Genomic DNA, 12,609 nt, shown 5'->3' with positions numbered 1-12,609 from the left:
GTATGGTATGGTGGACATGGATCCACTTTGGAGGTGCTGTCTTTAGAATGAGATGTTAAACCGAGACCCCATCTGCCTTTTCTGGTGGGATGTAAAAGGTACCATGACACAATTTCGAGGCAGAGCAGAGAAGCTAACCCTGAAGTCCTGGGCAATGTTTACCCTTAATCAGCATCACATAACTAGATGATCTGGTCATTATAGCAGTGATGTTTGTGGAAGTTTGCTGTGTGCAAAATTGGCTACTACACTTCCTATATTACAACAGTGACCACACTTCAAAAGTACTTCATTGACTGTAAATTATTTTGAAACATCCAGTGTCTGTGAAAAGCACTATATAAATGCAAGATTTCTTTCTTCTTTCCTGGGATTGTCATGGGAATATCTCAACTGTCGACCTTACTAATTACTACTGACTTGCTAAGCTTGTCAAAATTACTGCTAAGGATAATCTTTAAATGCATCCCTTGTATTTGAAACAAATTTATGCATAACTATTTCAGTGCTTGACATTTCTGTCACACTGCCAACATGCAGTAGCTCTAAGTGCAGCTGCAGATAATTAATCACATATCATAGCAAGAGGCTGAATGATTTCTCTTTGGAAATACATCATTCTAGTTTGTAATCTAGGTTAGTATTTGTACTTTACAATAACTGTCTATGTAGTTGCTTCTTTAAATAATCTAACTGTGCAAAAATCTGTGCTTTAAGTCTGCATAAAGTGACCCATGTTTTGATATTATCTGGCTTCTAGGTTAACTGGAGACATAGTGGAGATGTTGTTTGACTTCCAGCTTAAATATATAGGAAAATTTAGTTGATAAAAGTGTGAAAAAAAGATTTTAACACTTATAAGTAGGGGAAGAGGTAATGTGAGACAATGTAAATCATTGGTTAGGCCTCAGTTAGAGTAAGGGGAAGATTTTTCTGCTATAAAACTTGAACATACTGGCTTGGATGTTGTGGTCAGTAGAGAACAAAGGATGAGGTCTCGTGGAGCAGTGGGTGGATCCTAACCTCTGAGCCAGAAGCTGTGGGTTTGACTCCCAGTCCAGGACTTGATAGCCATGGAAGGTGAGTTCATAACGTGGCCAAACAGGTTGAGTATCAACCTGCAGGCTTCAGCAAATGCCAGGCAGTAACAGCAGGAGAGATCCCTGGTCTTCCTTGTGATGTAAAGAAAGTTGGAGCCTCTACCATCAAAACCTGTAGCTCTGACTACACCAGGGATGTAAAAATGCATCTTGCCACAGGAACTCAGACCCCCTGAGTGAATTGTAACACAGCACCACCAGAGAACAAGGGGCGTTCACCTCATGGTTCATTGGTCGTAGAGCAGGTTACAGAATTTCTGTGGGCTTTTACAGCGTGCTTTGTAGTAATTAATGATTCAAATTACACCGTGTCCTCTAAAGGAGATCTATGGTATGTCTCCTCAACCAGATTGAAGAATCCTGATTGAGACATGGGCTGGAGTTTTATGCCCACTCCCCACCCCCATCACCCCCACCCTTGCGAGCAGCTGGCCAGTGTGTGGGGAATGTGTAAAATTGGGCAGGATAGCAGGGGGTGCCGTGCCTGTCATCTACCTACATTCACTGTTGTACCTGCGCAGAGTAGGTGTCAGACAACCCACATGCCCTTGGGCCAAGGAGGCCCTTACGTGTCAAATTAATGGCCACTTAAGGATCTCTTCCCGCTGCCAGCAAGAGAGGTGCCTCCGCCACATGGCAAAACCATCTGGTATACCCTGGTATATATTTTCCGGTCATGTCAGCAGCGGGCATAATGGTGGGCGAGATCGGAAAATATGAAGGAATCTCAAAAGTCTGTTGTACACCAACATAAAATCACAGTGCAATTGTCCACTCCTGGATTTAATGGCTTGGCTGCACATGGTAGGCAATTTGCGGGGAGGGGGAAGGGGTCCCTCCTGTACAGACACTCTGTGCTCACCAAGGATCCTCCCGGCAGAGAGGGCTGTCCTCACTTGATCACCGCCCACCCTGGCTTCCCGATCACCAAGGCCCCCTTGATTTTACCCTGGGGCCTGCCTGACTGACACTGGCAAGCCTGGTCCACTTGCCAAGCCTCCATTGTGTCTGGGCCAGAGACTGGCTGCGGTTCCAGCAATGGCCACTGTTCCCAATGGTGCTGCAGGGAATGAAGAGTTGATGGCCCTCTGGGCTGGCTCCTCTTGGAGGGGAGCCATCCTGCTTATGGGGGCGAAAGCCAGGGTTTCAAGCAATGAATCACCTGAGCCATGAAAAATATCATCATGGCTTCCAGGCCCAGGAGAGGCAGACTCATCATTGACTTTCCAGCTGATGGGCGGGGCTACCACCTCCAAATTCATTCCCGGTCATGCAGTGGGAAAAAACATGCTCACATAGCGCTTCTACAAGTAGTGTTACACAGACCATGGGCGGGATTTTCCAGTCGTGTCAGCAGCGGGCATAATGGTGGGCGAGATTGGAAAACATGAAGGAATCTCAAAAATCCATTTTACGCCAACATAAAATCACGTTGCAATTGCCTACTCCTGACTTTAACAGCAGCACGCGTCTCCTACTCTGCCATTAGAATATCATGAATGCTCATTATGAAGACAGCTCATGCCACCATTCCGGATCAAAAGGCCACACCGGTGCCTAATTGGACCGACGTGATGCACGATCGGATATAATTGATGTACACCTGGCGAACTGCACTTCACTTGTGACTTCAAGGTGTGCTGTGCTCGAGGCTGCTCTGACTCCATGCCAGGCTGCACAGGCAAGACCAGAACAACTTCAAGGGCATTTGAGAGCCAAAGCATCTGAGAGCCAAAACATACCAGATGAGTGGTAAGGCCGGGTGGGTTGAAATGTGTTGGAGGCCAAAGGCTTGACTGGGGTGGGTGTGAGACAAAACAGAGACAAGAGAAGGTGATGGAAGGCAAAGGCTTGACTAAGGTTGCGGGGTGGGGGGGTGGGTGGGATGTCAGGAGTGTGAGACAAGATATAGGCAAAGGAAGGGGCTGGAGGGGGAGGCAAGACTGGGTAAGGTTGCACTCAGACACATGACTGGGGGGACCGGGGTGGGTTATATGTCCTTTGGGCCAGAATGGAGAATCTAGTGCAGAAGTCCAAAAGCTAGACGGGGCCAGAATGGAAAGCCAGTCCTGTGCAGAAGCGCTACATTTTAGATGCCTGAGCTTGGAAAGACTGCCCTGTCCCAGTTGAGGGAGGGGAGGGCCTGTCAGTCGCACCTAGCATGGTGTGTGCACACCTCACACATGCCAGTCCATGGGGCTTTGGGAATAAAACTGGGCCGCAGGTGGCACAGTCACAATCAGGGGAGGCATCTGCTGCCTATAGATTGGGAACAGATAATCTGGGGGCGGGCACTCAGTGTCTCATGGCATGTGTGTGGGGGGGTGGGGGTCCCTATATGTGACTGTGCAATAAGCCTTGAGATGGAGCGGGGTCAGATCCACATGGGGCACAGCAACATCAAAGTATTCAGGAGGTAAGACAGGGATATTCACCACAATGACAATGGGATCAAGGATTGGAGGGGCGGGTGGTGGGGAGGTTGCTGAGAGTGAATGGAGGGAGGATAACCCGTAAATTATGCTCCTTTAGGATGATGAGAGGGATTTCCACAGTCACACGGGGGGTGGTGGAAGCTGGTCTGGTAGTAGAACCTCAGCACCACCATTTTCCACCCTGACACTATGCAAAGTTAAAAAAGAAACTATGAAAAAAACTCTGCAGGGGAGGGCTGTCAGAGCTTGTGGGAGGAATCAACCACTGCACTTGTGGGCTGATTGAAGGGGGACCCAATTGAAATCTGCATTCCCAAATTAACAGCAAGGCACAGCAGAGAGAAGTTAGGAGCATTGCAATAACAATATAGGGATGAGACTCCACCCTTGTAAAAGTTAATTTTGAGTGCCGGAGTGGTTGTTTGATAGCTATTGGCTCAAGTGCAGTGTATAGAGGAATATGGGATAGGTAGGAGTGCACTTGGTTAGAAAGCCTACTCAATTTTCTCTTTGTCCTGCAACCAGGAGGTCTAATACACTCAAATTCAATAAGGGGAAAACGTGTGGCATCATTGCCAGTTTGAGGAACCCTATTCTAGGGAGGATATTACAGCAATAGAAAGAATGCAGAAGAGCTTTACCAAATGATTCCAGGTATAAGAGGGTTCAGTTATGAGGTAAGACTAGAGAAACTGGGACTATTTTCAGTAGAAGGAGATCTGATAGACTCTTTAAAATTTGAGAGGTTCTGATCAGCCAAATAGGGATTAAACCATTGGGACCAGCCAATGAATCAATAACCCGAAGACGTGAATTTAATAAAGAATAAAAGGAATGGCTAGAAGATTTTTTTATCTACCGAGCATTGGTGAAATGGGAGTGCCCAACCAGAAACAATGACAGAAGCAGAATTCACATCGGCTTTGAAAAGAAAAGTGGATTAATATTTGAAAAAGAAATGGATGGGAGATGATGCAGATAACTCGGGGAGGCCAAGTTGCTGTGGCAACATACACTCTCCTCCTCAAGCTGTATCGAACTTGTGTCGCTCTCAATGCCCTCATGAAACTGAAGCCCATTAGTTCCATGGTGTTATCACTATAGCCTGCATGTATCCTACTACAGAAAAATAAATAATTGAAAAGAAATGTGGCAAGGGCAGGGAGATGGCACTGAGTGGCTATTGTTTCAGAGAGTTGGCAGAGGTATGACGGGTTAAATGAGCCCCCGCTGCACCCTGCCCCTACCCTCCACCACTTTTTTGCTATAAATTTCTAAACCTTCTGTAGGTTTCCCCCGATTGTGCACCATTCAGCGGAAGCGCGACAGAAATGCTAGTGAAAGAGTTTAAAACAGTGTTTATGAGGTTTCTACAGGGTTTTACACTTAATGGGTTACTTTAATTATCCAAATATAAACTGGGATAATAATAGTATAAAGGGCAGCGAAAAACAAAAGTTCCAAGCGTATGCTCAGGAGAATTTTCTACAACAGAATGTTTCCAGTCCAACAAAAAGGAGGCACTCTAGCCCTGATTCTTGGGAGTGAGGTGGGCCAAGTGGATCATGTGTCAGCAGGGGAACATTTAGGGGATAGTGATCACTATATCATAAGGTTTAGGTTGGCTATGGAAAAGGACAAGGGAGAATCCAGAATAAGAATAATTAACTGTGGGAAAGCCAACTTCAATGATGGTAAGAACGGACCTAGCCCAGATAAATTGGAATCAAGGGTTGGCAGGCAAAACTGTAACTGAATAATGGGCTGCTTTTAAAGAAGAGGTAGTTTGAGTACAGTCAAGCTATATTCCCATGCAGGGGAAAAGTAGAGCAAACAAATCCAGAGCTTCCTTGATGAAAGAGATAGAGAGTAAGATAAAGCAGAAAATGTGTGCTTACGACAGATATCAGGTGGATAACACAACTGGGAACTAAACCGAATATTGGTTTTGAAGAAGCAAATAAGAGAAACAAACAGAGAGTATGAGAAGAGACTAGCAGCTAACGTAAAAGGGAATCGAAGAATATTCTGCAGGCAGATAAATATTAACAGGAAGAGTGGGGCTGATTAAGGACCAAAAATAAGATTTATGCATAGATGCTGAGGTATTAAATTGATACTTTCCATCTGTCTTTACCAATGAAGAAGATGCTACCTGGGTCATGCTGAAAGAGAAGGCAGTTCAGACACTTGAAGAGTTTAAATTTGATAAGGGGAGGTATTCAATAGGTTGTCTGTACTTAAATTTATTAGGCACCAGGACAGGATGACTTGCACCTTAGGATACTGAGGGAAGTGCGAGTAATTGAGGAGGCACTGGCCTTAATTTCCAATCCTCCTTAGAATCAGGAGTGGTTCCAGAGGACTGGAGAATTGCAAATGTTATACTCTTGTTCAAGAAAAAGTGTAAAGATAAACCAAGCAATTACAGATCAGTTAGTTTAGCTTTGGTGGTGGGGAAACTTTTAGAAATGATAATTTGGGGAAAAAAATGAATAGTCTCTAGACAAATCCAGCTTAATTAAGGAAAGCCAGCATTAATTTCTTAAGGAAAAAGCACGATTAACTAACCTACTTGACATTTTGATGAGGTAACAGAGAGGGTTGACGAGGGTAATGCTGTTGATGTGGTGTATATGGACTTCCGAAAGACATTTGATACAATGCCACACAACAGACTTGTGAGCAAAGTTAAAGTGCATGGAATAAAAAGGACAGTAGCAATAAAAGGAACTGTAACCGACTGACAAGAAATAGTTGTTAGATGATTGTTTTTTGGACTGGATGAACATTTACAGTGGAGTCCCTCAGGGACTGGTGTTAGGACCCCTGCTCTTCGTGTTATATGTTAGACCTTGGTGTATAGGGCACAATTTCAAAATTTGTGATGATATGAAACTTAGAAGTATTGTGAACCATGAGGAGGAAACTTCAAAATGAGATAGACATGTTGGAGGAATGTGCAAACAAGCGGCAGATGAAATTTAATGCAGAGAAGTGTGAAGTGATTCATTTTGGTCAGAAAAATGTGGAGAGATAACGTACAATAAAGGGTACAATTCTAAAGGGGGGCCAGAAGTAGAGGGGCCTGGGTTGAGAGCATGGTTATTAACAAATCCAACATTCTAGGCTTTATCTTAGGGCATAAACAAAGGAGATATGTTAAACCTATATAAAACACTAGCTCGGCCTCAACTGGAGTATTGCTTCCAGTTCTGGGCACCACACTTCAGGAAAGATGGGTTCGCATTCAAGAGGGTGCAGAAAAGATTCACAAGAATGGCTCCAGGGATGAGGAACTTCAGTTACATAGAAATATTGAAGAAGTTGGGACTGTTCTCCTTGGAGGAGAGTAGATTGAGAGGAGGCTTGATAGAGGTATTCAGAATCATGAGGGTCTGGACAGAGTAGATAGGGAGAAACTGTTCCCATTGGCGGAAGGATCAAGAACCAGGGGGCACAGATTTAAGGTAATTGGCAATAGAAGCAATGGCAACATTAGGAAAAAGATTTCATGCAGCAAGTGGTTAGAATCTAGAATGTGGTGGAGGCAGATTCAATTGAGGCTTTCAAAAGGGAATTAGGTCATTATCTGAAAAGGCAAAATTTGCAGAGCTACGGGAAAATGGCAGGGAAGTGGCACCAGGTGAAACCCTCCTTTAGAGAGCCAGGGTAGACATGATGGGCCGAATTGCGTACTTCTGTGCTGTAACCATTCTATGATTCTATTGGCAGAATTTTTCGCTCGGCATGCAGGTGCGCGCCTGACATGCTCGTGTGTAAAATAATGCGCGATGACATCGGGTGACCGCCCAGACGTCATTGCGCACTCGCACGATCTGTTGGTCGGCGGGCGTGTGCAAAACTCGAAAGCCGCCCGCCGACAATTAAGAGGGCTATTACGCCCATTAACGGTGCAATGAACTGGGACTTTATTGCTTCCTGTCCAATGTTATGGTTGGCTGGTGGGCAAATTGGCCAGGCGGCCTTTGCATTTTTCAGGAAACCTCATCCAAGGGAGGGATGAGGTTTCCATCATTAAAGTAAAAAAAAAATCTATGCATAGAATTTTTATAATGTCTTTGCTCAGGTGACTGCTTGTGTTATGTGGACATTTTTTTTTAAACTGGATTTAGAAATCTTTATTTGATACTTTTGAAGTCTTCGGAGTTTTCTGTGAGCGCCCCCCCCCGCGGGCCTTAATTGGCCCGCCTGCGTAAAATAGCATTGCGGAGCCAATTACGGGTGGCGATTGGCTCCGCGACTGCCCCTGCCTGCTCGCACTGAGCCCACCCGCTGTCTGAAAAATTTAGGTCATGATGTTTGTGTTTCCAGAACCAGTTCATGATATTGGTGATAAATTGGGCTTCTAATCTAACAATCAAAGGGTCACTGAATCACCACTATTAAAAGAATTACAAAATATTTTTTCTCATAAACACACATTCCATGACATGTAAATGAATCTAAAGGCAGAGTTTTCTGGTCCCGCCAACCGTGGGACTGGAAATTCCCACCCAAAGTCAATGGAATTTTGGCCGCTCTCCAAATTTTCTGGTCCCGCCCGAGACGATTTCTGTCACTGGTGGGGGTGGAAAATCCTGGCCTAAGCGTCTGAATATGTCATGTAAATATATTTCAAATGCTTTAAGATATATTTCAATCCATCAGCATGTAGAGGTTTAAAATTAGATTCCATTTCAGAATAAAGTTGCTTTTCCCTCTTCCCCTCTGTACCTGTGCAGGCCACCGCTGCGAACACCCAGCACTGCCCAAACTGAACTTTTTGACAGCCACGATTGTGCCACCGATGAAGGATGGCAACGCTTCCATTCCAATTCCAAGGCAACACCCCTCCAGTATATGGGCCATCCCATCTGCCTTCAAGTATCCCATTGTCATCATGGCAATTCACCTGTAAAAGTTAGAACAGTGAATCTGTACAAACATTGTAATGTCGTTTTTATTCTTGAGACTATCAATGAAATCCATTACACAATGTGATCATAAGGTTATTGCAATAGAAAGGTTACAGCCTTTCATTAAATTTTTATCAAAATGAGTTTAGTCTTTCCTTCATTCCCCCATGGTATGAAGGGAGAACTACACACTTCTCCACTTGCAAGGTTCTTGGCTCTTTGTTGCAATTTGTAAGGTCATTGACTAGTTCACCCTATCTCAAACTGAGGATCAAGGCTGCTGTTATCTGAAAGAGTGACAGTAAACTTTGTAAAAAGATTTAATGATGCTGAATTACATTATGTTGAATGACTGTTTCATTATTTTTATAAAATGCAGATTACACACAGTCACAATAAATCAGGTTACTGGAGCCTTCCAGGCCCACAGTAAAAAAGGAGTGAGCTTGATTGCCTGAGTGGCCATTTTTACCTTAGATTTCATTTTCTTTTTAAATATTAAAAGGGTTGAGCAAGCACAACAGAAATAAACTCATAAAGCAAGAATAGGAACTAAGAGATGGGAAGGGAAGTATAAATGAGAGCCAGATTGCAAGGTGGCTAGAAAGACAGTGCTTTTGATCAATGAATAACCAAAATAGAGCCTCTGGATAATTCAAACAAGACTAAATGCTAATATTTCCAAATATCTCTTTGATTTGTTTTCCATTACCTTTCATGGTGATTTATAGAGAAAGGGAAGAACTTGCATTTATATAATGCTTTTCAAAATCTCAGGATGTCCCAAAGTATTTCATAGGTTTTGAACTACTACATTGAAGTGACTGCTGTAGGATATGCAGCAACCAGTTTGTCCACAGCAATGCCCCACAAACAAGAATGAAGTAATGGCCAGACAATCTGTTTTTAATGATGCTGATTGAAGAATAAATATAGGTCAGGACATCAGGGAGAACTCCTGTAATTTTTTTTTTAAAATGGCACCATTGGATCTTTTACATCGATTTGAATGGGCAGATGAATTTTTGGTTTAATTCCTCATCCAACAATGCTGTATTCCAAAAGTCTGTCTAAACCTTGTGCTCAAATCTTCGAAATGGAACTTGAATCAGAAAATTGTGGCTCAGCGCTGAGAGTACTACAGACTGATCCAAGGTTGACATTTCCATGTCACTTCCAAGGGAGTGCTGAAAAAGTGAATGGAGGGTGTCCAGCAAGGCTTTAAAGCTTCATTGTGGGTTACAGTGTTTCAAAGGACAACCAAACCACAACTGACATCACAATCTCACAATGTTTGTTATGATCTCGAAGAAGGGATTAAGCAGACAGAAATATTAAACTAGAGAACACAAGAAAACTTAAAATAAACCCTAGTGAAGGGCATCACATTGTTTATCTACGAATTATTACTCTCACCACTATCAACTGTAATGTTAACAGTGCTTACCATAGCTGTCACAACTCTGCTGATGTAAACAGGGTCATTTCTGCGTACATAGTCCTTCCCTGGGCATTTCAGGCATTTGAGATTCATGTCCAATAACATAAGGCAGATATCTATGACTTTCTCTTCAAACTAAAAAAGAAAGAACATTTCCTTTACTCCACGAATACTGTTCAAAAATTGTTCAGCGATGATAGTGTCTTTTATATCTACCATTGTTATATTCAATTATAAATATACGCTTAGTTTCAATGTTATATTGATATTCAGTTGCTATGACATTCAGTGATATTGTTATGAGGTTCGCTTCTCAGTGCTGGGATATCTTGGCCAGGCGGTTCCACTGAGGCATCTACACAGCTGAAAGTGTGATAAGGCAGGCTTTATGCCCTCCCTTTGGCCATGAACCAACCCCAGGAGATTTTCCACAATCAGTTCATTTAAATAAATTTTAGTTCGCTTTTGTCAGAAATCCTATGTGCCAAGTAGCCCGCTTAGCTGGAGACATTGGATATCTATTGCACAGTACACTCAGCAAATGTCTTCCACAACACAGTATGCGCTCATGACATGCAACAATTTTCTTCTTGAGCACTTGGATGTAGAGCATTACATAGTTGGAGCACATAAAAGAAAATTGGGAGTGACGGATCATATGCTAATAACACAGCCAGTTTTAGACAGATACAGTTCAGTTGGGTAAAATATATTAAAGTATATTATACCAGCCTTCCTAAGTTTTATTTTCAACATTGATTCAGCATTTAAGAACTCAAAGGACAAGTCTTTAAAACTGATATCTCATTATGTGCAAAAACAGGGTACAAGATTTCTGAAGGATCCGCTGCAAAATCTTACAACAAGTGAAGAGAGTAATTAGCAATCAATGGGGTGTGGGGCCTGTACATTAATAACTTGCAGGGAAGATTTGGCTGAAGGGACCAACATTGACAGCACAAAACGATTCCACCTTGAGTATGATTCCAGGTTCTTTGATTTGCCTGTATATCTTTTCTCTGTGACAGATGTAATCATTTGTTCCTGAAGGAATATAATAAAGGTCTTCTTTTAGCAGAAACCTTGTTGGCTAAAAGTGGAAGATGAATTCACCAGGGGCTTGAGGGTGAGGTTAGAGGTGGCAACAATGGTGTCTAAATCATCAATAGTGGTGATGATTTTGTGCGGAAGGGCCACAAAGCACAGAAATTTCATCCTGACTGTTTTATATTCTATTCATGACCTAGAGTTAGATATATTATAGACTGTGGAAGTATAAGTGACATTTAGAGCAAAATGAATAATATTGTAAATTGCTGAAAAAAGATATTTTGTCAAAGCTTTTCGTCTTGCACTCATCAGGACAGTTGTTAGAATAACAATGTCAGGGAAGAAACAAGGCAGTGACATAATGGTATTGTCATTGGACTGGTAATCCAGAAGACCTAGGGTGATGCTCTGGGGACCCGGGTTCCAATTCCACCACAGTTGATGGTGGAATTTGAATTCAATAAAAATCTAGAATTAAAAACCTAACGATAACCATGAAACCATTGTCGATTGTCACAAAAACCCATCTGGTTCACTAATGCCTTTTAGGGCAATAATGTCCTTACCTGGTCTGGCCTACATGTGACTCAAGACCCACAGCAAAGTGGCTGACTCTTAAATGTCCTCTGAACAAGGGCAATTAGGGATGGGTAATAAATGCTGGTGTAGCCAGCGATGCCCACATCCCATGAACAAATAAAAAAAACTGTATGGGAAGAGAGTGCTGATTGGTTGGCAAGTGGACTCTGATTGCTAGGGGCGTTGCCATGGAGAATGCAGCAGTTAATGATGACTGACAGTTAACTGCCAGGCATTGTTTGAAATTTAAACCAGGCAGCTTGACTCTGATTGGTCCCTGTTTTCTAGTGCATTCTTTATGGCAACATCTCTACAAATCAGAGTTTACTTTCCAACCAATTCTCTTCTCATACAGTATAAAGTTGTTGCTTCCCCTGACATTGGTACTTTTGAGATTGTCCTGACTGGTGCAAGACAAAAAGTTTTGACAAAATGTCTATTTTCAGCAATGCTCAAGTTCTCTACTATCAAATGATTAATAATATTGTAAAAGCAAAAACAGCATAATAGATCTGACAATATTACCCTGAAAAACCTGATAAAACCAGCAATAGGGTGTAGATCTGAGGCAAAGTGGAACTTTCATCTTTCCTTTGACATTGACCCCATCAAAATCCCTAAGTTTAAGGTCATTTAAATGTCTTTGGCAGGCACTTCGGGCACAACTGGGGTACCTGCCTGAACATGGTGGGGATGGGCTTTGCTGTGACACCCGCTGCCACATTAACCAGCTCCTGGGGCTCTTGAAACTTGCCCGATTCAACAATGCAATTGGCCTCTGCAAAACCAGCATGTTGAAGAATGTTGAAGAATGTTGAAGAACGCCCAACTCCTCGCAAGCCACCCCCACCCCTCATGGCTCTACCAATGTTAGACACTGGAACTCAGCATGTCCTTGGCACCTAGGGCTTCTAATGGAGTAAATGATGAAAATTCCCAAAAGAGTTTTACAGCATGGAAAGAAGCCCTTCAACCCATCGTGTGTGGAGATGTGTGGAGGTACTATGTATCCGCCCCTGAAATGCTGGGATTCTGATGGGAATGAAAAGGATTGGAACACTGGCCTATGTTGGATCCTTCCAAAT

The 12,609-nt window shown here is 42.9% G+C and overlaps 1 protein-coding gene across 1 annotated transcript in view; it reads right to left on the bottom strand.

Annotated features, from left to right (window-relative positions):
- The window catches only part of LOC144688612 (protein-glutamine gamma-glutamyltransferase 2-like), a 45,382-nt gene that overhangs the window by 21,491 nt on the left and 11,282 nt on the right, over positions 1 to 12,609 (bottom strand). Inside the window, exons 5-6 of the mRNA XM_078555387.1 lie at positions 9,902 to 10,030; positions 8,273 to 8,450 (exon numbers count right to left, since the gene is read on the bottom strand). Of these exons, the coding sequence (XP_078411513.1) occupies positions 8,273 to 8,450; positions 9,902 to 10,030 (307 nt within the window). The remainder of the gene's footprint in view (positions 1 to 8,272; positions 8,451 to 9,901; positions 10,031 to 12,609) is intronic.

Source organism: Cetorhinus maximus, chromosome 13 (genome assembly GCF_964194155.1).
Source record: "Cetorhinus maximus chromosome 13, sCetMax3.hap1.1, whole genome shotgun sequence".
Classification (NCBI taxonomy): domain Eukaryota; kingdom Metazoa; phylum Chordata; class Chondrichthyes; order Lamniformes; family Cetorhinidae; genus Cetorhinus; species Cetorhinus maximus.
The sequence above is the reverse complement of the archived record's forward strand: the minus strand, read 5'-3'. Positions and strand labels throughout refer to the sequence as shown.